The 26818-nt window shown below is 49.4% G+C and overlaps 1 protein-coding gene across 1 annotated transcript in view; it reads right to left on the reverse strand.

The window, feature by feature from the left end:
- Positions 1–3647: 3647 nt before the first annotated feature.
- The window catches only part of LOC134933680 (E3 ubiquitin/ISG15 ligase TRIM25-like), a 32563-nt gene continuing 9392 nt past the window's right edge, over positions 3648–26818 (reverse strand). The window contains exon 2 of the mRNA XM_063929055.1: positions 3648–5436. Within this exon, the coding sequence (XP_063785125.1) occupies positions 3803–5436 (1634 nt within the window). The 3' untranslated portion in view covers positions 3648–3802. The remainder of the gene's footprint in view (positions 5437–26818) is intronic.

Consider the following 26818-nt stretch of genomic DNA (forward strand, 5'->3'; position numbering starts at 1 on the left):
GTATCAATATTTTCAGTCAGGGAATCCGACCACACCAGGCCCGCACTGCACATCCAGGCTGAGGCGATTGCTGGTCGCAGTATAACACCCGTGTGAGAGTATATACATTTTAGGATATTCTCCAGCTTTCTATCGGCAGGTTCCTTTAGGGCGGCCGTATCAGGAGAGGGTAGTGCTACCTGTTTAGACAAGCGTGTGAGCGCTTTATCCACCCTAGGGGGTGTTTCCCAACGTGCCCTATCCTCTGGCGGGAAAGGGTACGATGCCAATAACCTTTTAGGAATTATCAGTTTTTTATCGGGGGAAACCCACGCCTCATCACACTCTTCATTTAATTCCTCGGATACAGGAAAAACTACAGGCAGTTTTTTCTCACCAAACATAATACCCTTTTTAGTGGTACTTGTATTATCAGAGATATGCAATACATTTTTCATTGCTTCAATCATGTAACGTGTGGCCCTAGTGGAAGTCACGTTTGTCTCCTCATCATCGACACTGGAGTCAGTATCCGTGTCTGTGTCTGCCATTTGAGGTAACGGGCGTTTTAAAGCCCCTGATGGCGTTTGAGACCCCTGGACAGGCACAAGCTGAGTAGCCGGCTGTCTCATGTCGTCAACTGTCTGTTGTAAAGAGCTGACATTGTCACGCAATTCCTTCCATAAGCTCATCCACTCAGGTGTCGACTCCCTAGGGGGTGACAACTGTATAATAGGCAATTTCTCCGCCTCCATCTCATTTTCCTCCTCAAACATGTCGACACAATCGTACCGACACACCGCACACACACAGGGAATGCTCTGATAGAGGACAGGACCCCACTAGCCCTTTGGGGAGACAGAGGGAGAGTATGCCAGCACACACCAGAGCGCTATATATAGACAGGAATACCACTATAAAATGTGCTTTTCCCTTTATAGCTGCTGTTAGTATCAAAAACTGCGCCAAATTAGTGCCCCCCTCTCTTTTTTACCCTTTTCTGTAGTGCAGGACTGCAGGGGAGAGTCAGGGAGACGTCCTTCCAGCGGAGCTGTGATGGAAAATGGCGCCCGTGTGCTGAGGAGATAGGCTCCGCCCCCTTCTCGGCTGTCTTTTCACCCGCTTTTTTGGTGAGTTCTGGCAGGGGTTAAAATACATCCATATAGCCCTGGGGGTTATATGTGGTGTATTTATGCCAGCCAAGGTGTTTTACATTGCTGCTCAGGGCGCCCCCCCCCCCTAGCGCCCTGCTCCCTCAGTGACCGGAGTGTGAAGTGTGCCTGAGTAACAATGGCGCACAGCTGCAGTGCTGTGCGCTACCTTGTTGAAGACTGATGTCTTCTGCCGCCGATTTTTCCGGACCTTTTCTTGCTTCTGGCTCTGTAAGGGGGCCGGCGGCGCGGCTCTGGGACCGAGCTCCGAGGCTGGGCCTGTGTTCGGTCCCTCTGGAGCTAATGGTGTCCAGTAGCCTAAGAAGCCCAATCCACTCTGCACGCAGGTGAGTTCGCTTCTTCTCCCCTTAGTCCCTCGATGCAGTGAGCCTGTTGCCAGCAGGTCTCACTGAAAATAAAAAACCTAAAACTAAACTTTCACTAAGAAGCTCAGGAGAGCCCCTAGTGTACACCCTTCTCGGCCGGGCACAAAAATCTAACTGAGGCTTGGAGGAAGGTCATAGGGGGAGGAGCCAGTGCACACCAGGTAGTCCTAAAGCTTTTACTTTTGTGCCCAGTCTCCTGCGGAGCCGCTATTCCCCATGGTCCTTACGGAGTTCCCAGCATCCACTAGGACGTCAGAGAAATTAAAATATGAATTTAATAAATACAATACTAACAGGTAAAAACAACAAGTGGACTGAACACAGACTGTGTGGGGGAATGAATTCCTACCGATTCCTACCGATGCAGGTGGAGGAGCCGCAGGTGTCAAAGTAAAGGCAGGGTACCCCGGGAAATACCCTGCTTGTGACTCCTCTCATCGAATTCCCTTTCAGGCAGTCAGGAGAACAGTCCACAAAACGTCCGGGGGTGGGCAGCGCCACAAGGTATAGCCAACGCGTTTCGGGACAGCCTGGTCCCTCCGATCCAGCCTTGAGGAAGGGACCAGGCTGTCCCGAAACGCGTTGGAATTTAGGGAGCTCTAGCACTCTCCACACGGCTAGCTGTCTCCATCTAATACAGCGCAGATTTGCTACCCCCGTCCTCCAGTTTGCATAGATCTTATCCTGTGGATAACCTGTGGACCCAGCCGGAGAAAGAAGGGTTACATACGTATATTAGATGAGCCAAGCATTCAGTAGATTCCAGAGTGCTCTTATAGATCTCATTCTTTCCTTTTTACTAGTAACTATCTATATACAATGATGAGATTGGTATGGTAGCACCACCTCTCTTAATATTAGCGTATAGAAATATAGGTGATGATACTCATACTGTGTGGCGTAATATGAATTTTGGCTCATACCGTGTGGCGTAATGTGAATTTTGGCTCATACTGTGTGGTGTAATGTGAATTTCAGCTCATACTGTGTGGTGTAATGTGAATTTTGGCTCATATTGTGTGGCGTAATGTGAATTTTGGCTCATACTGTGGGGCGTAATGTGAATTTCCATTCATACAGTGTGGCGTAATTGAATTTCCATTCATACTGTGTGGCGTAATGTGAATTTCGGCTCATACTGTGTGGTGTAATGTGAATTTCCGCTCATACTGTGTGGTGTAATGTGAATTTCAGCTCATACTGTGTGGTGTAATGTGAATTTTGGCTCATATTGTGTGGCGTAATGTGAATTTTGGCTCATACTGTGTGGCGTAATGTGAATTTTGGCTCATACTGTGTGGCGTAATGTGAATTTCCATTCATACAGTGTGGCGTAATTGAATTTCCATTCATACTGTGTGGTGTAATGTGAATTTCAGCTCATACTGTGAGGCGTAATGTGAATTTCCGCTCATACTGTGTGGCGTAATGTGAATTTTTGCTCATACTGTGTGGCGTAATGTGAATTTCTGCTCATACTGTGTGGCGTAATGTGAATAAGGGGCACTACTGTCAGTAGCTGGTGAGCATGGTGACATGTGTGACAAATGCTGTGGTATTGCAGAGGAGGGATCTGATGGCACATGTGTACATTTTAAGCTTTACTTGTGTTATTTTAAAGCTGAAATGTTCAGCCCCCTAAATCTCCCCTACTTTTCAGAGTGGCCCACTCAAAATCGGGGTGTAGGTGCTGGCAGGTGTAAGGGGTGGGGTGTATGTGGGGGGAGGGAAATGTATATGCACCTAGGCCCACCACACTCTAGTTCCGACACTGGGTCAGGGATAGGTTGGGGAAGCGTAAGCAGTGATAGGGAGCAGCGGCAGCTAGGGCTCAGGGTTATGCTGAAGCGGACAGTTAGTACTAGGCAGTGGTCACACCATTATGTTTCATTTTATTTCTCTGGGATGTATTATATCTACTTGTAGTATTAGGAACTAGGGAGAAATTAGACTAAGCCATGTGATTTTACTGAGAGACTGTACAATAGTGCTAGACACGCCCCTCCTGAGGTGCACCCCCTAATACAATTACCTGCACACGCCTATGGTCACAATGCTGTCACACATAATGTCACCATCACACTATACTGACAATCAGCACACTGACAGATATTCCAGCCAATCACAGGTGTCAGAGGCAGAGATGTGTATTTATATAGTTATAATGACAGCAACACACCAATAAGGGAACAGCTCCAGACACACTGATCATGTGGTCACACAGGGGGAGGGGCTCAGCTGTAGCTCCACCTACTGCTGCATTCCATTGGCTGAGTGCTCCACCAATCATATTCCCCTCCCTGTGATGTCACCAGTCTCTGGGAGGATTTGATATGGTAATTTCTCCCAGCTCCTGACTCCCCCACATATAGTTATACACCCGGCCCCTACACATAATGCAGCATGGAGGGGCTCAGTGAGGGTGGCAGTGTAGGTGTGTAAGTGTCTGATGGGGTCACACAGAGAATAAAAGGACAGCTGTCCTGCCTCATAATCCAGATATACCCTCACTCTGTAACAGCACATATCTTCAGGTAACTGGTACCCTGTACAGTCATGTATCACTGAGGACTGATTATTACCCCTACTCAGACACCAGGACTTGTTATTATTACCAATGGCTGATTGCAATCCTCTCCTGTCTATACTGGGATAACACATCCCAACCCTCCACATCTCTGACTTACTGACATCCACCTCCCAGTAATGTCGCCCTGATGAGAATCCCCTGGTGCTTATTACCTGATTATACTGAAATCTCTCTGGTGTTACTGGGTGATTCTGTCTTATATCTGACCTGGATGCAGTTTTCCTGTCACCTGATATCTGTATATAATCACTACCTGTGGTTACATCCAGTAATAGGTCTGTAGGCTGCTGTACATAGATCCCTGTACTTATACCTGTTATTATATCAGATAATAATGTATGTAATGTACCTGAGATGAGACCCACATCCAGATCTCCTGCACCATGGACCTGGGTATCATGTCCCTCTGTGTCCTCAGTATCACACAAGTCCCCTGTGTCTGGTTCCTGTAAGACAGTCACTGGATCAGACATGTTACACAGCTCCTCAATGTGACGCATCTTCCCGGACAGCTCGTCCTTCTTTATTTCCAGCTGCTGGATCAGATCAGAGACTGAGAGTGAAACGCGCTGTTCCTGCCTGGAGATCTCACTGAGGACTGTCTTCTCCATGTCTTCCAGCTGTCTCCTGATGTCTCTGAACAGGGCAGTGACTGTCTCTGTTACACCATCTGCTTTTCCCTGATCTTCTCTCCTGCGCTCCTGCAGACTCTGGACTCTTTTCTCAGTCTCTGCTCTCTTTGTGGTCAGTTTCTGCAGAACATTTCTCAGCTTCTCCTTCTTCTTCTTAATGGCCTCATCCATCATCTCCACATGGTGTCCCCGATGTTCTCCATCCAGCCTGCAGGACACACAGATACAGGCAGCATCCTCAGTGCAGTAATACTCCAGGATCTCCTTATGGACGGAGCATTTCCTGTTCCCCAGGGCAGTGGTAGGATCAGATAAGACGTGCTCTGATGACTTGCTGTGTACTCTCAGGTGATTATCACACAGAGAAGCCTCACACAGCAGACAGGATTTAGCAGCAGGTACAGGAGAGTGAATGCAGTAAGTGCAGAAGATCCCAGTCTCCTCCTGATCTGGCTGAGTAGACAAGAACCTCCCCACTATGTTACACAGCGTTATGTTCTTCTGCAGTACAGGACGCTCCTGACACTCTGCTCTGCAGTCAGGACAGATATATACTCCAGCCGCCTCCTGTGTATCCAGCACACGATCAATACAGACCCGGCAGAAGTTGTGGCCACATCTCAGGGTTACAGGATCTGTATAAATGCTCAGGCAGATGGAACAGTCCAGCTCCTGTCTCAGATCAGCAGACGCCATCGCTGGAAGCAGGAGAAAAAAATGATAGTGAAATCTGACACTCAGATACCAGTGAGGTCACATTCTGCACACAGGGGGAGCTGTAACTATTGTTTGATGCAGAAGTGCAGTGCCTGATTTCCCAGCACCCACCAAGTAGCAGTGTCAGGGTCGAAACTAGGATTTTCGGCACCCGGGGCAAGGCAGTAATTGGCCCCCCCTCCCCCGGAAAAAAAAATAAGATTTTAATACCTACCAGTAAATCCTTTTCTCTTAGTCTGTAGAGGATGCTGGGGTCCACTTTAGTACCATGGGGTATAGATGGATCCGCAGGAGACATGGGCACTTTAAGACTTTTCAAAGGGTGTGAACTGGCTCCTCCCTCTATGCCCCTCCTCCAGACCTCAGTTATAGGAACTGTGCCCAGGGAGACGGACATTTCGAGGAAAGGATTTACATTTAACATAAGGAAAGATTCATACCAGCTCACACCTCAAGCATGCCGCACAACATGGCAGTCAACAGAACACAAGCCAACGGGCATAAACAATTGCAGCAACATGCTGACAATAAATATAACACAACATGTGTGTAACCACAAACTAATAACTGCAGATACAGTACGCACTGGGACGGGCGCCCAGCATCCTCTACGGACTAAGAGAAAAGGATTTACTGGTAGGTATTAAAATCCTATTTTCTCATACGTACTAGAGGATGCTGGGGTCCACTTTAGTACCATGGGGTTATACCAAAGCTGCAGAATGGGCGGGAGAGTGTGGACGACTCTGCAGCACCGACTGACCAAACCTGAGGTCATCATCGGCCAAGGTATCAAACTTGTAAAACATCGCAAAAGTGTTTGACCCCGACCAAGTAGCTGCTTGGCAAAGTTGCAATGCCGAGACCCCCCGGGCAGCCGCCCAGGATGAGCCCACCTTTCTAGTAGAATGGGCTTTCACCGATTTCGGTAACGGCAATCCCGCCGTGGATGGAAGCAGGACACCCAATCTTGTTGGGAGCATATAGGACAAACAGAGTCTCTGTTTTCCTAATCTGGGCCCTCATTCCGAGTTGATCGGTCGCAAGGCGATTTAGCAGAGTTGCTCACGCTAAGCCACCGCCTACTGGGAGTGTATCTTAGCATCTTAAATTTGCGACCGATGTATTCGCAATATTGCGATTACAAACTACTTAGCAGTTTCACAGTAGCTTCAGACTTACTCGGCATCTGCGATCAGTTCAGTGCTTGTCGTTCCTGGTTTGACGTCACAAACACACCCAGCGTTCGCCCAGACACTCCTCCGTTTCTCCGGCCACTCCTGCGTTTTTTCCGGAAACGGTAGCGTTTTTAACCACACGCCCATAAAACACCGTGTTTCCGCCCAGTAACACCCATTTCCTGTCAATCACACTACGATCGCCGGTGCGAAGAAAAAGCCGTGAGTAAAAATACTATCTTCATAGCAAAATTACTTGGCGCAGTCGCAGTGCGAATATTGCGCATGCGTACTAAGCGGAATTTCACTGCGATGCGAAGAAAATTACAGAGCGAACGACTCGGAATGAGGGCCCTGAGTCGTTCTGGCGACATAAATCTTCAAAGCTCTAACCACATCCAGAGACTTTGACTCAGCGAAGGCGTCAGTAGCCACAGGCACCACAATAGGTTGGTTCATGTGGAATGAAGAAACCACCTTCGGCAGATATTGTTGACACGTCCTCAAGTCTGCTCTATCTTCATGGAAGATCAAATAAGGGCTCTTGTTAGACAAGGCCGCTAACTCAGACACCCGCCTTGCGGATGCCAAGGCCAACAGAATGACCACTTTCCAAGTGAGGAATTTCAACTCCACCTTCTGTAAAGGTTCAAACCAATGTGATTGAAAGAACTGCAACACCACGGTAAGGTCCCAAGGTGCCACTGGAGGCACAAAGGGAGGTTGGATGTGCAAAACTCCTTTCACGAAGGTCTGAACTTCTGGAAGGGAGGCCAATTGTTTCTGAAAGAAAACCGATAAGGCTGAAATCTGTACCTTAATTGAGCCCAATTTTAGGCCCGCATCCACACCAGCTTGTAGAAAATAGAGAAAACGTCCCAGCTGAAACTCTTCCGTAGGACCCTTTTTGGATTCACACCAAGAAACATATTTTCTCCAAATGCGGTGGTAATGTTTAGACGTTACTCCTTTCCTGGCCTGAATAAGTGTGGGAATGACTTCACAGGGAATACCCTTTCGGCTTAGGATCTGGAGCTCAACAGCCATACCGTCAAACGTAGCCACGGTACGTTTTGATACACGCATGGCCCCACCTGTAACAGGTCCTCGCACAGAGGAAGAGGCCAGGGATCTCCTATGATAATTCCCGAAGACCTGGATACCAAGCCCTCCTTGGCCAGTCTGGGACAATGAGGATCGCTCGAACTCTTGTTCTTCTTATGATTTTTAGAACTTTTGGAATGAGAGGAAGTGGAGGGAATACATACACCGACTGGAACACCCACACTGTCACCAGTGCATCCACTGCTATTGCTTGAGGGTCTCTCGGCCTGGAACAATATCTCTGAAGCTTCTTGTTGAGACGAGATGCCATCATGTCTACTTGAGGAACTCCCCAATGACTTGTCACCTCTGCGAAGATGTCTTGGTGGAGGCCCCACTCTCCTGGATGGAGATAGTGTCTGCTGAGGAAGTCTGCTTTCCAGTTGTCCACTCCCGGAATGAAAGTTGCTGACAGGGCGCTTACATGTCTTTCTGCCCAGCGGAGGATCTTTGTGACCTCTGCCATCGCCGCTCTGCTTTTCGTTCCGCCCTGACGGTTTATGTACGCTACTGCTGTTACATTGTCCGACTGGATCTGTACGGGCAGATCGTGAAGATGTTCCGCTTGTAGCAGGCCGTTGAAAATAAGATTTTACTTACCGATAAATCTATTTCTCGGAGTCCGTAGTGGATGCTGGGGTTCCTGAAAGGACCATGGGGGATAGCGGCTCCGCAGGAGACAGGGCACAAAAAGTAAAGCTTTTCCAGATCAGGTGGTGTGCACTGGCTCCTCCCCCTATGACCCTCCTCCAGACTCCAGTTAGGTACTGTGCCCGGACGAGCGTACACAATAAGGGAGGATTTTGAATCCCGGGTAAGACTCATACCAGCCACACCAATCACACCGTACAACTTGTGATCTAAACCCAGTTAACAGTATGATAACAGCGGAGCCTCTGAAAGATGGCTTCCTTCAACAATAACCCGAATTAGTTAACAATAACTATGTACAATTATTGCAGATAATCCGCACTTGGGATGGGCGCCCAGCATCCACTACGGACTCCGAGAAATAGATTTATCGGTAAGTAAAATCTTATTTTCTCTATCGTCCTAGTGGATGCTGGGGTTCCTGAAAGGACCATGGGGATTATACCAAAGCTCCCAAACGGGCGGGAGAGTGCGGATGACTCTGCAGCACCGAATGAGAGAACTCCAGGTCCTCCTTTGCCAGAGTATCAAATTTGTAAAATTTTACAAACGTGTTCTCCCCTGACCACGTAGCTGCTCGGCAGAGTTGTAATGCCGAGACCCCTCGGGCAGCCGCCCAAGATGAGCCCACCTTCCTTGTGGAGTGGGCCTTTACAGATTTAGGCTGTGGCAGGCCTGCCACAGAATGTGCAAGTTGGATTGTGCTACAGATCCAACGAGCAATCGTCTGCTTAGACGCAGGAGCACCCATCTTGTTGGGTGCATACAATATAAACAACGAGTCAGATTTTCTGACTCCAGCTGTCCTTGCAATATATATTTTTAATGCTCTGACAACGTCCAGTAACTTGGAGTCCTCCAAGTCACTTGTAGCCGCAGGCACTACAATAGGCTGGTTCAGATTAAATGCTGACACCACCTTAGGGAGAAAATGCGGACGAGTCCGCAGTTCTGCCCTGTCCGAATGGAAAATCAGATATGGGCTTTTGTAAGATAAAGCTGCCAGTTCTGACACTCTCCTGGCCGAAGCCAGGGCTAGAAGCATGGTCACTTTCCATGTGAGATATTTCAAATCCACCTTTTTTAGTGGTTCAAACCAATGAGATTTTAGAAAGTCCAAAACCACATTGAGATCCCACGGTGCCACTGGAGGCACCACAGGAGGCTGTATATGCAGCACTCCCTTAACAAAGGTCTGGACTTCAGGGACTGAAGCCAATTCTTTTTGAAAGAAAATCGACAGGGCCGAAATTTGAACCTTAATAGATCCCAATTTGAGACCCATAGACAATCCTGATTGCAGGAAATGTAGGAATCGACCCAGTTGAAATTCCTCCGTCGGAGCACTCCGATCTTCGCACCACGCAACATATTTTCGCCAAATTCGGTGATAATGTTGCATGGTTACTTCCTTCCTTGCTTTAATCAAAGTAGGAATGACTTCTTCCGGCATGCCTTTTTCCTTTAGGATCCGGCGTTCAACCGCCAAGCCGTCAAACGCAGCCGCGGTAAGTCTTGAAACAGACAGGGACCCTGCTGAAGCAAGTCCCTCCTTAGAGGTAGAGGCCACGGATCTTCCGTGATCATTTCTTGAAGTTCCGGGTACCAAGTCCTTCTTGGCCAATCCGGAACCACTAGTATCGTTCTTACGCCTCTTTGCCGTATAATTCTCAATACTTTTGGTATGAGAGGCAGAGGAGGAAACACATACACCGACTGGTACACCCAAGGCGTTACCAGCGCGTCCACAGCTATTGCCTGCGGATCTCTTGACCTGGCGCAATACCTGTCCAGTTTTTTGTTGAGGCGAGACGCCATCATGTCCACCATTGGTCTTTCCCAACGGGTTACCAGCATGTGGAAGACTTCTGGATGAAGTCCCCACTCTCCCGGGTGAAGATCGTGTCTGCTGAGGAAGTCTGCTTCCCAGTTGTCCACTCCCGGGATGAACACTGCTGACAGTGCTATCACATGATTCTCTGCCCAGCGAAGAATCCTTGCAGCTTCTGCCATTGCACTCCTGCTTCTTGTGCCGCCCTGTCTGTTCACATGGGCGACTGCCGTGATGTTGTCCGACTGGATCAACACCGGTTTTCCTTGAAGCAGAGGTTCTGCCTGGCTTAGAGCATTGTATATTGCTCTTAGTTCCAGAATGTTTATGTGAAGAGACGTTTCCAGGCTCGTCCATACTCCCTGGAAGTTTCTTCCTTGTGTGACTGCTCCCCAGCCTCTCAGGCTGGCGTCCGTGGTCACCAGGATCCAATCCTGTATGCCGAATCTGCGGCCCTCCAATAGATGAGGACTCTGCAACCACCACAGAAGAGACACCCTTGTCCTTGGAGACAGGGTTATCCGTAGGTGCATCTGAAGATGCGACCCTGACCATTTGTCCAACAGATCCCTTTGGAAAATTCTTGCGTGGAATCTGCCGAATGGAATTGCTTCGTAAGAAGCCACCATTTTTCCCAGGACTCTTGTGCATTGATGTACAGACACCTTTCCTGGTTTTAGGAGGTTCCTGACAAGCTCGGATAACTCCTTGGCTTTTTCCTCCGGGAGAAAAACCTTTTTCTGAACCGTGTCCAGAATCATCCCTAGGAACAGCAGACGAGTTGTCGGCATTAACTGGGATTTTGGAATATTCAGAATCCACCCGTGCTGTTTTAGCACTTCTTGAGACAGTGCTAATCCCATCTCTAGCTGTTCTCTGGACCTTGCCCTTATTAGGAGATCGTCCAAGTATGGGATAATTAATATGCCTTTTCTTCGAAGAAGAATCATCATCTCGGCCATTACCTTTGTAAAGACCCGAGGTGCCGTGGACAATCCGAACGGCAGCGTCTGAAACTGATAGTGACAGTTTTGTACAACGAACCTGAGGTACCCCTGGTGTGAGGGGTAAATTGGAACGTGGAGATACGCATCCTTGATGTCCAAGGATACCATAAAGTCCCCCTCTTCCAGGTTCGCTATCACTGCTCTGAGTGACTCCATCTTGAACTTGAACTTCTTTATGTACAGGTTCAAGGACTTCAGATTTAGAATAGGCCTTACCGAGCCATCCGGCTTCGGTACCACAAAAAGAGTGGAATAATACCCCTTCCCTTGTTGTAGAAGAGGTACCTTGACTATCACCTGCTGAGAGTACAGCTTGTGAATGGCTTCCAAAACCGTCTCCCTTTCGGAGGGGGACGTTGGTAAAGCAGACTTCAGGAAACGGCGAGGTGGATCTGTCTCTAATTCCAACCTGTACCCCTGAGATATTATCTGCAGGATCCAGGGATCTACTTGCGAGTGAGCCCACTGCGCGCTGTAATTTTTGAGACGACCCCCCACCGTCCCCGAGTCCGCTTGAGAAGCCCCAGCGTCATGCTGAGGCTTTTGTAGAAGCCGGGGAGGGCTTCTGTTCCTGGGAAGGAGCTGCCTGTTGCTGTCTCTTCCCTCGACCTCTGCCTCGTGGCAGATATGAATAGCCCTTTGCTCTCTTATTTTTAAAGGAACGAAAGGGCTGCGGTTGAAAGGTCGGTGCCTTTTTCTGTTGGGGAGTGACTTGAGGTAGAAAGGTGGATTTCCCGGCTGTAGCCGTGGCCACCAAATCTGATAGACCGACTCCAAATAACTCCTCCCCTTTATACTGCAAAACTTCCATATGCCGTTTTGAATCCGCATCGCCTGTCCACTGTCGCGTCCATAAAGCTCTTCTGGCCGAAATGGACATAGCACTTACCCGTGATGCCAGTGTGCAGATATCCCTCTGTGCATCACGCATATAAAGAAATGCATCCTTTATTTGTTCTAACGACAGTAAAATATTGTCCCTGTCCAGGGTATCAATATTTTCAATCAGGGACTCTGACCAAACTACCCCAGCACTGCACATCCAGGCAGTCGCTATAGCTGGTCGTAGTATAACACCTGCATGTGTGTATATACTTTTTTGGATATTTTCCATCCTCCTATCTGATGGATCTTTAAGTGCGGCCGTCTCAGGAGAGGGTAACGCCACTTGTTTAGATAAGCGTGTTAGCGCCTTGTCCACCCTAAGAGGTGTTTCCCAGCGCTCCCTAACCTCTGGCGGGAAAGGGTATAATGCCAATAATTTCTTTGAAATTATCAGCTTTTTATCAGGGGCAACCCACGCTTCATTACACACGTCATTTAATTCTTCTGATTCAGGAAAAACTATAGGTAGTTTTTTCACACCCCACATAATACCCTGTTTAGTGGTACCTGTAGTATCAGCTAAATGTAACGCCTCCTTCATTGCCAAAATCATATAACGTGTGGCCCTACTGGAAAATACGGTTGATTCGTCACCGTCACCACTGGAGTCATCGCCTGTGTCTGGGTCTGTGTCGACCGACTGAGGCAAAGGGCGTTTCACAGCCCCTGACGGTGTTTGAGTCGCCTGGACAGGCACTAATTGATTGTCCGGCCGTCTCATGTCGTCAAACGACTGCTTTAGCGTGTTGACACTATCCCGTAGTTCCATAAATAAAGGCATCCATTCTGGTGTCGACTCCCTAGGGGGTGACATCCTCATATTTGGCAATTGCTCCGCCTCCACGCCAATATCGTCCTCATACATGTCGACACACACGTACCGACACACAGCAGACACACAGGGAATGCTCCTAACGAAGACAGGACCCACTAGCCCTTTGGGGAGACAGAGGGAGAGTTTGCCAGCACACACCAAAAGCGCTATATATATATCAGGGATAGCCTTATAATAAGTGCTCCCTTATAGCTGCTTTGTTATATCAAAATATCGCCATAAATTTGCCCCCCCTCTCTGTTTTACCCTGTTTCTGTAGTGCAGTGCAGGGGAGAGACTTGGGAGCCGTCCTGACCAGCGGAGCTGTGAGAGGAAATGGCGCCGTGTGCTGAGGAGATAGGCCCCGCCCCTTTTCTGGCGGGCTCGTCTCCCGCTATTTAGAGAAATCAGGCAGGGGTTAAATATCTCCATATAGCCTCTGGGGGCTATATGTGAGGTATTTTTAGCCTTTATATAGGTTACATTTGCCTCCCAGGGCGCCCCCCCCCAGCGCCCTGCACCCTCAGTGACCGCGTGTGAAGTGTGCTGAGAGGAAAATGGCGCACAGCTGCAGTGCTGTGCGCTACCTTTAGAAGACTGCAGGAGTCTTCAGCCGCCGATTCTGGACCTCTTCTGACTTCAGCATCTGCAAGGGGGCCGGCGGCGCGGCTCCGGTGACCATCCAGGCTGTACCTGTGATCGTCCCTCTGGAGCTTGATGTCCAGTAGCCAAGAAGCCAATCCATCCTGCACGCAGGTGAGTTGACTCCTTCTCCCCTCAGTCCCTCGCTGCAGTGATCCTGTTGCCAGCAGGAATCACTGTAAAATAAAAAACCTAGCTAAACTTTTTCTAAGCAGCTCTTTAGGAGAGCCACCTAGATTGCACCCTTCTCGGCCGGGCACAAAAATCTAACTGGAGTCTGGAGGAGGGTCATAGGGGGAGGAGCCAGTGCACACCACCTGATCTGGAAAAGCTTTACTTTTTGTGCCCTGTCTCCTGCGGAGCCGCTATCCCCCATGGTCCTTTCAGGAACCCCAGCATCCACTAGGACGATAGAGAAATGGCCCTTAACTCCAGAATGTTTATGTGGAGACAAGTCTCCTGACTTGACCATCTTCCTTGGAAGTTTTCCCCCTGTGTGACTGGTCCCCAGCCTCGGAGGCTTGCATCCGTGGTTACTAGGACCCAGTCCTGAATCCCAAACCTGCGTCCCTGTAGTAGGTGAGAGCTGTGCAGCCACCACAGGAGTGAAATTCTGGCTTTGGATGACAGGATTATCCTCCGGTGCATGTGTACGTGGGATCCGGACCACTTGTCCAACAGGTCCCACTGGAATACCCTGGCATGGAATCGGCCAAACTGTATGACCTTGTAGGCCGCTACCATCTTTCCCAACAACCGAATGCATTGATGAATCGACACTCCTGCTGGTTCAGAATTTGTTTGACCAGTCTCTGGATCTCCAGAGCCCTTTCCACTGGAAGAAAAACTCTCTGTAGTTCTGTGTCCAGTATCATTCCCAGAAATGACAATCTTGTCGTCGGTATCAACTGTGACTTTGGAAACTTCATGATCCAACCGTGTTGTTGAAGTACTGTCAGGGAGAGTGCAATGTTCTGCACCAATCTGTCCCTGGACCTTGCTTTTATTAGGAGATCGTCCAGGTAAGGAATTATATTGACTCCTTTCTGTCGAAGGAGGACCATCATCTCCGCCATCACCTTGTTGAAAACCCTCGGTGCCTTGAGGAGACCAAACGGCAACATCTGAAATTGGTAATGACAATCCTGTATCGCAAATCTCAGATAAGCCTGATGCAGAGGATAAATGGGAACATGTAAGTAGGCATCTTTTATGTCCACTGACACCATGAAATCTCCTTCCTCCAGACTGGGAGATTCCATCTTGAATTTGAATATCTTCAGGTAGAAATTGAGAGCTTTCAGATTTAGGATCGGTCTGACTGAGCCGTCCGGCTTTGGAACAACAAAGAGGCTTGAATAAAACCCCTGTCCCTGTTGTGACTGGGGAACTAGGATAATGACTTCATCCTGACACAATTTTTGAATTGCTGTGTTTACTACATCCCTGTCTGGGAGAGAAACTGGTAAGGCCGATTTGAAAAATCGGCATGGGGGAATGTCTTGAAACTCCAGTTTGTACCCATGGGACACTATTTGTAAAACCCACGGGTCCAGGCCAGAATGAACCCAGCACTGACTGAAAAGTTTCAAACGTGCCCCCACCGAGACGGACTCCTGTAAGGGAGCCCCAGCGTCATTCAGTAGATTTGGCAGAAGCAGGGGATGATTTCTGCTCCTGTGATCCTGAAGAGGCTGCGGATCTTTTCCCTCTTCCCCTTCCTCTACTCGCAAAGAAAGGGGAACCTTTTCCTCTTTTGTATCTATTGGGCCGAAAGGACTGCATCTGAGAGTGATGCGTCTTTTTCCACTGTGTAGGAGCATAAGGCAAGAAGGTGGACTTACCTGCGGTAGACACAGATACTAAAGCATCTAGGCCGTCACCAAACAAGGCTTCTCCTTTATAGGGGAGAGACTCCATATTCTTTTTTGAATCTGCATCAGTATTCCATTGGTGAATCCACAACGCCCTCCTAGCCGAGACCGCCATGGTAGCGGCCCTTGATCCCAAGAGCCCAATATCTCTCATGGTCTCACGCATGTATGCTGCAGCGTCTTTTATATGACCCAACGTTAGGAGAATCTCATCCTTATCTAGTGTGTCTATATCAGATGACAAGATATCCGACCACTTTTCAATAGCACTACTCACCTACGCACATGCAATGGTAGGTCTGAGTATTTTCCAATTTGCGATCCACCGGCTCCTTAAGTGTCGCCGTCCCAGGTGCAGGGAGAATCACCTTTTTTGTTAACCGTGACAGGGCCCTATCCAGAACGGGGGGGGGGGGGGGGAGCGGGGTGACTCCCACCTTCTCCTGTCCTCTGCCGGGAAGGGATAAGCAACCTGAATTCTTTTGGGAATTAAACATTTCTTTTCAGGGTTTTCCCAGACCCCCTCAAAGAGGGTGTTTAGTTCACGAGAAGGAGGAAAAGCTACCTCAACTTTCCTTTCTTTATAAAGGTACACCTTCTTTTCAGGTAAAGAAGGGGTCTCCTCAACGTCTAAGACGTCCCTCATAGCTACAATCATGTACTGAATGCTCTTAGCTAATTTCGGATCTATTCTGGAATCACTAGGGTCGACACGGGAATCAGAGTCTGTGTCGGTATCAGTTTGAATTATTTGGGCAAATGACCTCTTATGTGACCCCGAGGGGTCTCCTGTGGATGAAAAAGCAGAGCTTTGCAACATCACATCCTCCACAGACTTTCTCCAGGTTTGTGCCTGAGACTCAGACTTATCCAACCTTTTTCTGATATGTTTCAAACTATCATGCAAATCTTTCACCCATTAAGGTTCGGGTGGTGCCGGCAGGGCAACCACATTACAATTATTTGTCCCTAACATAGCTTCTTCCGGGGAAGAGCACTCTGCCTCAGCCAATGTCACACACGTGTACCAAACACACCACACACACTCCGGGGCTTATAGGGGACAGACCCACAGTAAAATCTGTCAGAGGGACACAGAGAGGATTTGCCAGTTCACATCCCAGCGCCAGTAACACAATGCCTGTGAAACAATATTGCCTACAGACCTGCAGCGCTTTTACAATATAAATATACCAAATACAAAGCACCAAATTGCACTGTGCCCCCCCCCCCCCTGTTTTGCACCCTGATACTTGTTCAGCAGTAAAGGAAGGACCAGCGTTCTCCTCTGCAGCCTGGAAGGAGAGAAAATGGCGCTGAGTAGTGTGCTGGCTGACTGAGGAAGAAGCCCCGCCCCCGCAATGGCACGCTTCTCCTCAGCCCGTTTTACAGCAATATTTATACTGGCGGGGGTAGGATTGTGTCACCGCACCATATGTCCCCTAGCTGCCAGTTTTTGTGTAGGTTTCATGCTGCCCAGGGCGACCCCCCCGCGCCCTGCTGTGCCTGTGTGAGAATGGGAGCATGGCGCGCAGCGATCCCGCCCGCTGCGCAGTACCTCTTTCAGCTGTCACTATGGAGAAGATTCTTTCTTCTTCTTACACTCACCTGTCTTCTGACTTCTGGCTCTGTAAGGGGGGTGACGGCAGGCTGTGGGAGTGAGCATCTAGGAGCAGCTAGCGTTCAGTACCCTTCAGGAGCTAATGGTGTCCTGTCAGCCAGAAGCAGAGCCATTAACTCTCAGGAAGTTGGTCATACTTCTCCCCCCTAAGTCCTACGAAGCAGGGAGACTGTTGCCAGCAGTTCTCCCTGAAAATAAAAAAACTAATAAAGTCTTTCAGAGAAACTCAGTAAGAGCTCCCCAGTCTGCCTGGGCACATTTTCTAAACTGAGGTCTGGAGGAGGGGTATAGAGGGAGGAGCCAGTTCACACCCTTGAAAAGTCTTAAAGTGCCCATGGCTCCTGCGGAGCCGTCTATACCCCATGGTACTTAAGTGGACCCCAGCGGGACATACTAAAAGGAATGACACTCTGGTCTGCATAAATGGAATGCCAATTGACTATAATGGGAGTAGATTGAACATTTATATATATTTCCAAAAATCTTAAACTTATGAAATATATCTTCAGCACACTTCTTCCTAAGGTGATGTCACATATTATAAATCCAGAATGACGCGGAATGACTGCGGTTTGCTATGGAATGACAGCTGTTTTCTCCACCGCCCCTAAGCAAAATTAGCATGAAAGCACTGCATATGTCCCATATAAAACCCCCGATTTTTCTATGATCCCCTAAGCGCACACACTAATCCTTTTCCATATGTGTCCGCCTACATCTGTAGTCTACTATACATGTCACATAATGTGGAATGACGGCGCTTTGCTATGGAATGACAGCTGTTTTATCCACCGCCCCTAAGCAAAATTAGCATGAAAGCAGTGCATATATCCCATATAAAACCCCCGATTTTTCTATGATCCCCTAAGCGCACACACTAATCCTTTTCCATATGCGTCCGTCTACATCTGTAGCCTACTATACATGTCACATCATGCGGAATGACGGCGGTTTGCTATAGAATGACAACTGTTTTCTCCACCGCCCCTAAGCAAAATTAGCATGAAAGCACTGCATATGTCCCATATAAAACCCCCGATTTTTCTATGATCCCCTAAGCGCACACAATAATCCTTTTCCATATGCGTCCGCCTACATCATTAGCCTACTATACATGTCACATAATGTGGAATGACGGCGCTTTGCTATGGAATGACAGGTGTTTTCTCCACCGCCCCTAAGCAAAATTAGCATGAAAGCACTGCATATGTCCCATATAAAACCCCCGATTTTTCTATGATCCCCTAAGCGCACACAATAATCCTTTTCCATATGCGTCCGCCTACATCATTAGCCTACTATACATGTCACATAATGCGGAATTATGGCGGTTTTCTATGGAATGACAGCTGTTTTATCCACCGCCCCTAAGCAAAATTAGCATGAAAGCAGTGCATATGTCCCATATAAAACCCCCGATTTTTCTATGATCCCCTAAGCGCACACACTAATCCTTTTCCATATGCGTCCGCCTACATCTGTAGCCTACTATACATGTCACATCATGCGGAATGACGGCGGTTTGTTATGGAATGACAGCTGCTTTATCCAGCGCCCCTAAGCAAAATTAGCATGAAAGCAGTGCATATGTCCCATATAAAACCCCTGATTTTTATATGATGCCCTAAGCGCACACACTAATCCTTTTCCATATGCGTCCGCCTATATCAGTAGCCTACTATACGTGTCACATAATGCAGAATTATGGCAGCTTGCTATGGAATGACAGCTGTTTTATTCGCCACCTCTAAGCAAAATTAGCATGAAAGCAGTGCATATGTCCCATATAAAACCCCAACATTTTCTATGATCCCCTAAACTCACACACTAATCCTTTTCCAAACGTGTCTGCCTACATCATTAGCCTACTATACATGTCACATCATGCGGAATGACGGCGCTTTGCTATGGAATGACAGGTGTTTTATCCACCGCCCCTAAGCAAAATTAGCATGAAAGCAGTGCATATGTCCCATATAAGACCCCCAATTTTTCTATGATCCCCTAAGCGCACACAATAATCCTTTTCCATATGTGTCCGCCTACATCTGTAGTCTACTATACATGTCACATAATGTGGAATGACGGCGCTTTGCTATGGAATGACAGCTGTTTTATCCACCGCCCCTAAGCAAAATTAGCATGAAAGCACTGCATATATCCCATATAAAACCCCCGATTTTTCTATGATCCCCTAAGCGCACACACTAATCCTTTTCCAAACGTGTCCGCCTACATCATTAGCCTACTATACATGTCACATAATGTGGAATGACGGCGCTTTGCTATGGAATGACAGCTGTTTTATCCACCGCCCCTAAGCAAAATTAGCATGAAAGCAGTGCATATATCCCATATAAAACCCCCGATTTTTCTATGATCCCCTAAGCGCACACACTAATCCTTTTCCATATGCGTCCGTCTACATCTGTAGCCTACTATACATGTCACATCATGCGGAATGACGGCGGTTTGCTATAGAATGACAACTGTTTTCTCCACCGCCCCTAAGCAAAATTAGCATGAAAGCACTGCATATGTCCCATATAAAACCCCCGATTTTTCTATGATCCCCTAAGCGCACACAATAATCCTTTTCCATATGCGTCCGCCTACATCATTAGCCTACTATACATGTCACATAATGTGGAATGACGGCGCTTTGCTATGGAATGACAGGTGTTTTCTCCACCGCCCCTAAGCAAAATTAGCATGAAAGCACTGCATATGTCCCATATAAAACCCCCGATTTTTCTATGATCCCCTAAGCGCACACAATAATCCTTTTCCATATGCGTCCGCCTACATCATTAGCCTACTATACATGTCACATAATGCGGAATTATGGCGGTTTTCTATGGAATGACAGCTGTTTTATCCACCGCCCCTAAGCAAAATTAGCATGAAAGCAGTGCATATGTCCCATATAAAACCCCCGATTTTTCTATGATCCCCTAAGCGCACACACTAATCCTTTTCCATATGCGTCCGCCTACATCTGTAGCCTACTATACATGTCACATCATGCGGAATGACGGCAGTTTGTTATGGAATGACAGCTGCTTTATCCAGCGCCCCTAAGCAAAATTAGCATGAAAGCAGTGCATATGTCCCATATAAAACCCCTGATTTTTATATGATGCCCTAAGCGCACACACTAATCCTTTTCCATATGCGTCCGCCTATATCAGTAGCCTACTATACGTGTCACATAATGCAGAATTATGGCAGCTTGCTATGGAATGACAGCTGTTTTATTCGCCACCTCTAAGCAAAATTAGCATGAAAGCAGTGCATATGTCCCATATAAAACCCCAACATTTTCTATGATCCCCTAAACTCACACACTAATCCTTTTCCAAACGTGTCTGCCTACATCATTAGCCTACTATACATGTCACATCATGCGGAATGACGGCGCTTTGCTATGGAATGACAGGTGTTTTATCCACCGCCCCTAAGCAAAATTAGCGTGAAAGCACTGCATATGTCCCATATAAAACCCCCGATTTTTCTATGATCCCCTAAGCGCACACAATAATCCTTTTCCATATGCGTCCGCCTACATCATTAGCCTACTATACATGTCACATAATGCGGAATTATGGCGGTTTTCTATGGAATGACAGCTGTTTTTCCCACCGCCCCTAAGCAAAATTAGCATGAAAGCACTGCATATGTCCCATATAAGACCCCCGATTTTTCTCTGATCACCTAAGCGCACACACTAATCCTTTTCCATATGCGTCCGCCTACATCATTAGCCTACTATACATGTCACATAATGTGGAATGACGGCGCTTTGCTATAAATGGGGGGTATAAATTGGGTCCCATTTATTTATAGGACCTTTCATCTGTTTGGGGCGAGTGCTTTTTTGAATTTTGTTTGCTTTTTCTTTTTGTCTCGTTCCGTTCTTCCCTTCGACCGGCCAGCGGGGGGCGCCGCGCGCGCGGACTGGCGGCCGCCCCTGGCCGCTCGGGGACTTTGCATTCAAATGGGTGGGGTGTTTTTGTCTTTTGCCTGTTTTTCACTTCCCCCCCTCTCAATCGTGTATTCCCTCGTCTGGCCAGCGGGGGGGCACCGCGGCGGTGACACAGGGGAGGGTTCATCCTGGCGGGCCGGGTACCTTTCGTCTGTGTGGGGCGAGTGCTTTTTTGAATTCTTTTTGTCTCGTTCCGTTCTTCCCTTCGACCGGCCAGCGGGGGACTTACTTTCTCCCGACGGGAATTGTTTCTTTTTTTTTATCCGAAAGGACACACAGAATCTGCACCCCCCGCAGTGGCGTCAGGCGGCCACCGGGGGCGCCGCGGCGGGGATCCGGGCGGCGCCCGAGCGCCGCCTTCCCGCCCGCTGGGCCAAGGGGGCCGGGACGGGTCGCGCGCCGCCGTTTCCCCCCGATCGGCGCGGTCCGAGCCGCCTCTGGCCACCGGGGGGCGCCGTCGGGGGGAGCGGGGGCACCCCCGCCGCCTGCACGCGTCGGGCCTCCCCCCGGGCCCCGGCCAGCGAGCGTCGGACTCCAGCGCGGAAGTGTCGCCGATGAGTGCGGACCAGGGCGCCCGCGGCCCAGCGGCACTTCCAGGGGTTCGGGGAGGAGATGGGTGAAGCCTGGGTCGAGCGCGCCCTCGGCCGTCCGTGTCACTACCCGCCGGAGCACACCTCCGCCGAATCAGTAGGTACCAACGAGGCGAGCGAGAGAGCCGGGACTCTGTCCGGGGCCGATAAGCCCGTTTCCCTGGAGCTCCTGCGAAAGGACCCGTGGCAGAATAGGCACGGAGCTCACAGAGCAGCAGGGCCGGAGCTCGGAGAGCAGCAGGGCCGGAGCTCGGAGAGCAGCAGGGCCGGAGCTCGGAGAGCAGCAGGGCCGGAGCTCGGAGAGCAGCAGGGCTGGGGCTCTCTCCCGTCCATAGGCTGCCCAGGCAGGGCTCCAGGAGCCCAGTACCAGCTCTCCCCGTCCGACAGCCTCCTCTCTAGAAGCGGAGAGCGGACGCAGTCGGGCTCCCGGACCGGGGCCCTGGGAGAAGGTTTGGGAGAGCCCTGCCGGGAGCCACCTGGACGGGCGCGCGGCGCCCCCCGGTGGTCGAAGACGGAATCGCGGAGGTCTCTCTCTTTCTCCAGGACTTCCAGCCTCCCGTTCCCCCGACTCCCCCTTCCGAGGCCGAGACGGGGCAGCGCCGGGCGTCCGGTGGAGCCCGGCCCGTCTCCCTCTCCCCCCGGCGGCAGCGCCCCCCGGCGGGCCGAATCGGGTATTGCGATTCGCGGAAGTTCAGCCGATGAGTGCGGAGGGGCGCCCCTCGGGCCGTGAGGCGCCTCCGGGAGCCCGGGGAAGCGTTGGAGTACGCACCGCGAGAGCGTCGCGCACGCCGCCCGTCCCGCTACTCCCGAGGGAACCGGCCAGAGAGCATCACAGGTGGCGAGCAGAGTCAAGCCGGAAAAGAGAAAACGGAGGGCTGCGGTTGACGCGAGAGAAGGGCCCCCGTCTCCTTTCTCCGCAACCCGATCAATGTGGCACCCCGCGCCCCGGCGGGGAGGGACGATCGCTCGGCCGGAACCCAGGGGTCTCTGCCAGCTCCAGGCGAACCTGACCCTCCCTCTGCCCATGGCGCGCCCGGAACCCCTCCGCCCAGAGAGGGCGTCCGGTCCCCAGGCGTCCGCCCGAGCGCTCCGGTTTCCGGAGCTGGGCGGGCCCCGCACCTGTACCCCGTGCGGTGCGGTCTGCTCCGAGTCTGTCCCGGGGGCCCGAAGCGTTTACTTTGAAAAAAATAAGAATTTACTCACCGGTAATTCTATTTCTCGTAGTCCGTAGTGGATGCTGGGAACTCCGAAAGGACCATGGGGAATAGCGGGCTCCGAAGGAGGCTGGGCACTCTAGAAAGATTTATGACTACCTGGTGTGCACTGGCTCCTCCCACTATGACCCTCCTCCAAGCCTCAGTTAGGACACTGTGCCCGGACGAGCGTACACAATAAGGAAGGATTTTGAATCCCGGGTAAGACTCATACCAGCCACACCAATCACACCGTATAACTCGTGATATTAAACCCCGTAAACAGTATGAAACAACTGAGCCTCTCAACAGATGGCTCAACCATAACCCGATTTAGTTAACAATAACTATGTACAAGTATTGCAGATAAACCGCACTTGGGATGGGCGCCCAGCATCCACTACGGACTACGAGAAATAGAATTACCGGTGAGTAAATTCTTATTTTCACTGACGTCCTAGTGGATGCTGGGAACTCCGAAAGGACCATGGGGATTATACCAAAGCTCCCAAACGTGCGGCAGAGTGCGGATGACTCTGCAGCACCGAATGAGAGAACTCCAGGTCCTCCTTAGCCAGGGTATCAAATTTGTAGAATTTTGCAAACGTGTTTGCCCCTGACCAAGTAACAGCTCGGCAAAGTTGTAAAGCCGAGACCCCTCGGGCAGCCGCCCAAGATGAGCCCACCTTCCTTGTGGAATGGGCATTGACAGATTTTAGCTGTGGCAGGCCTGCCACAGAATGTGCAAGCTGAATTGTACTACAAATCCAACGAGCAATAGTCTGCTTAGAAGCAGGAGCACCCAGCTTGTTGGGTGCATATAAAATAAACAGCGAGTCAGATTTTCTGACTCCCGCTGTCCTGGAAACATATATTTTCAGGGCCCTGACAACGTCTAGCAACTTGGAGTCCTCCAAGTCCTTAGTAGCCGCAGGCACCACAATAGGCTGGTTCAGGTGAAACGCTGACCTTAGGGAGAAACTGGGGACGAGTCCTCAATTCTGCCCTATCCATATGGAAAATCAGATAAGGGCTTTTACATGATAAAGCCGCCAATTCTGGTACTCGCCTGGCCGAAGCCAAGGCCAATAACATGACCACTTTCCACGTGAGATATTTCAGATCCACAGTCTTTAGTGGCTCAAACCAATGTGATTTTAAGAAACTCAACACCACGTTGAGATCCCAAGGTGCCACAGGAGGCACAAATGGGGCTGAATATGCAGCACTCCTTTTACAAATATATAGATTGGTAAATGCTCAATTAGCTTAGTGATATCATTCAGGTGCTCGAAAGGAAGGGGTATTTCTGAGCAAGAAAAAAAGCAATTGTTTCCCCAGCACACTGAATGGATAACAGTAACCAGATATAAATCCCACATGATAATAGAATTCAGAGATCTTCGTTACACATATTTGCGCAAATGTGTGGTTAAGCCCCAAAGCCGCTTTTCTTGCTCCTTTTACAAATGTCTGAACTTCAGGTACTGAAGCTAGTTCTTTTTGAAAGAAAATCGACAGAGCCGAGATCTGTACCTTAATGGAACCTAATTTTAGGCCCATATTCACTCCTGCTTGCAGGAAATGCAGAAATCGACCTAGTTGAAATTCCTCTATTGGGGCCCTTTCGGCCTCACACCATGCAACATATTTCCGCCATATGCGGTGATAATGATTTGCTGTAACCTCTTTCCTGGCTTTAATAAGCGTAGGAATGACTTCTTCCGGAATGCCCTTTTCCTTTAGGATCCGGCGTTCAACCGCCATGCCGTCAAACGCAGCCGCGGTAAGTCTTGGAACAGACAGGGCCCTTGCTGTAGCAGGTCTTGTCTGAGCGGCAGAGGCCACGGGTCCTCTGAGATCATCTCTTGAAGTTCCGGGTACCACGCTCGTCTTGGCCAATCCGGAACCCCGAGAATTGTGTTTACTCCTCGCCTTCTTATTATTCTCAATACCTTTGGTATGAGAGGCAGAGGAGGGAACACATAAACTGACTGATACACCCACGGTGTCACTAGAGCGTCCACAGCTATTGCCTGAGGGTCTCTTGACCTGACGCAACACCTCTCTAGTTTTTTGTTTAGGCGGGACGCCATCATGTCCACCTGTGGACAATACCACTGATTTACAATCATTTGGAAGACTTCTAGATGAAGTCCCCACTCTCCCGGGTGGAGGTCGTGCCTGCTGAGAAAGTCTGCTTCCCAGTTGTCCACTCCCGGAATGAACACTGCTGACAGTGCTAGTAGATGATTTTCCGCCCATCTGAGAATTCTTGTGGCTTCTGCCATTGCCATCCTGCTTCTTGTGCCGCCCTGTCGATTCACATGGGCGACTGCCGTGATGTTGTCTGACTGAATCAGCACCGGCTGGTGTAGGAGCAGGGATTTTGCTTGACTTAGGGCATTGTACATGGCCTTTAGTTCCAGAATATTTATGTGAAGGGAAGTCTCCTGACTTGACCATAGTCCTTGGAAGTTTCTTCCCCTTGTGACTGCCCCCCAGCCTCGAAGGCTGGCATCCGTGGTCACCAGGACCCAGTCCTGTATGCCGAATCTGCGGCCCTCTAGAAGATGAGCACTGTGCAGCCACCACAGAAGAGACGCCCTGGTTCTTGGAGACAGGGTTATTAAACGATGCATCTGAATATGCGATCCGGACCACTTGTCCAACAGGTCCCACTGAAAGATTCTGGCATGGAACCTGCCGAATGGAATTGCCTCGTAAGAAGCTACCATCTTTCCCAGGCCCCGCGTGCAGTGATGCACCGATACCTGTTTTGGTTTCAGGAGGTCTCTGACTAGAGAAGACAACTCCCTGGCTTTCTCCTCCGGGAGAAACACTTTTTTTTTGGACTGTGTCAAGAATCATACCCAGGAACAATATACGTGTAGTCGGAACCAGCTGTGACTTTGGGATATTCAGAATCCAGCCGTGCTGGCGCAGCACTTCCTGAGATAGTGCTACTCCCACCAACAACTGTTCCTTGGACCGTGCCTTTATTAGGAGATCGTCCAAGTATGGGATAATTAAAACTTCCTTTTTTCGAAGGAGTATCATCATTTCGGCCATTACCTTGGTAAACACCCTCGGTGCCATGTACAGTCCAAACGGCCGTGTCTGGACTTGGTAATAGCAGACCTGTACCACAAATCTGAGGTACTCCTGGCGAGGATGGTAAATGGGGACAAGCAGTTAAGCATCCTTGATGTCCCGGGATACCATGTAATCCCCCTCATCCAGGCTTGCAATAACCGCCCTAAGCGATTCCATCTTGAACTTGAATTTTTTTATGTATGTGTTCAAGGATTTTAAATATAAAATGGGTCACACCAAACCATGCGGTTTTGTTACCCCAAACCGTGTGGAATAGTAACCCCGTCCTTGTTGAAGTAGGGGCCCTTGAGTATTACCTGCTGGGAATACCGCTTATTAATTGCCTCTAGCACAGCCTCCCTGCCTGAGGGAGTTGTCGGCAAGGCATATTTGAGGAAACGGCGGGGGGGAGACATCTCGAATTCCAGCTTGTACCCCTGAAATACTACTTGAAAGAAACAGGGATCCACCTGTGAGCGAGCCCACTAATTGCTGAAATTTTTGAGACGGCCCCCCACCGTACCTGGCTACACCTGTGGAGCACCCGCGTCATGCTGTGGACTCACAGGAAGCGGGGGAAGAATTTTGATTCTGGGAACAGGCTGACTGGTGCAGTTTTTTCCCTCTTCCCTTGTCTCTGTACAGAAAGGAAGCGCCATTTGACCCCCTTGCTTTTCTGAAGCCGAAAGGACTGTACCTGATAATACAGTGCTTTCTTAGTCTGTGAGGAAACCTGAGGTAAAAATATTTCTTCCCAGCAGTTGCTGTGGATACAAGGTCCCAGAGACCATCCCCAAATAATTCCTCTCCCTTATAAGGCAGAATCTCTATGCGCCTTTTAAGTCAGCATCACCTGTCCAGTGACAGGTCTCTAATACCCTCCTGACAGAAT

Source organism: Pseudophryne corroboree, chromosome 6 (assembly GCF_028390025.1).
Source record: "Pseudophryne corroboree isolate aPseCor3 chromosome 6, aPseCor3.hap2, whole genome shotgun sequence".
In the NCBI taxonomy this organism is placed as follows: domain Eukaryota; kingdom Metazoa; phylum Chordata; class Amphibia; order Anura; family Myobatrachidae; genus Pseudophryne; species Pseudophryne corroboree.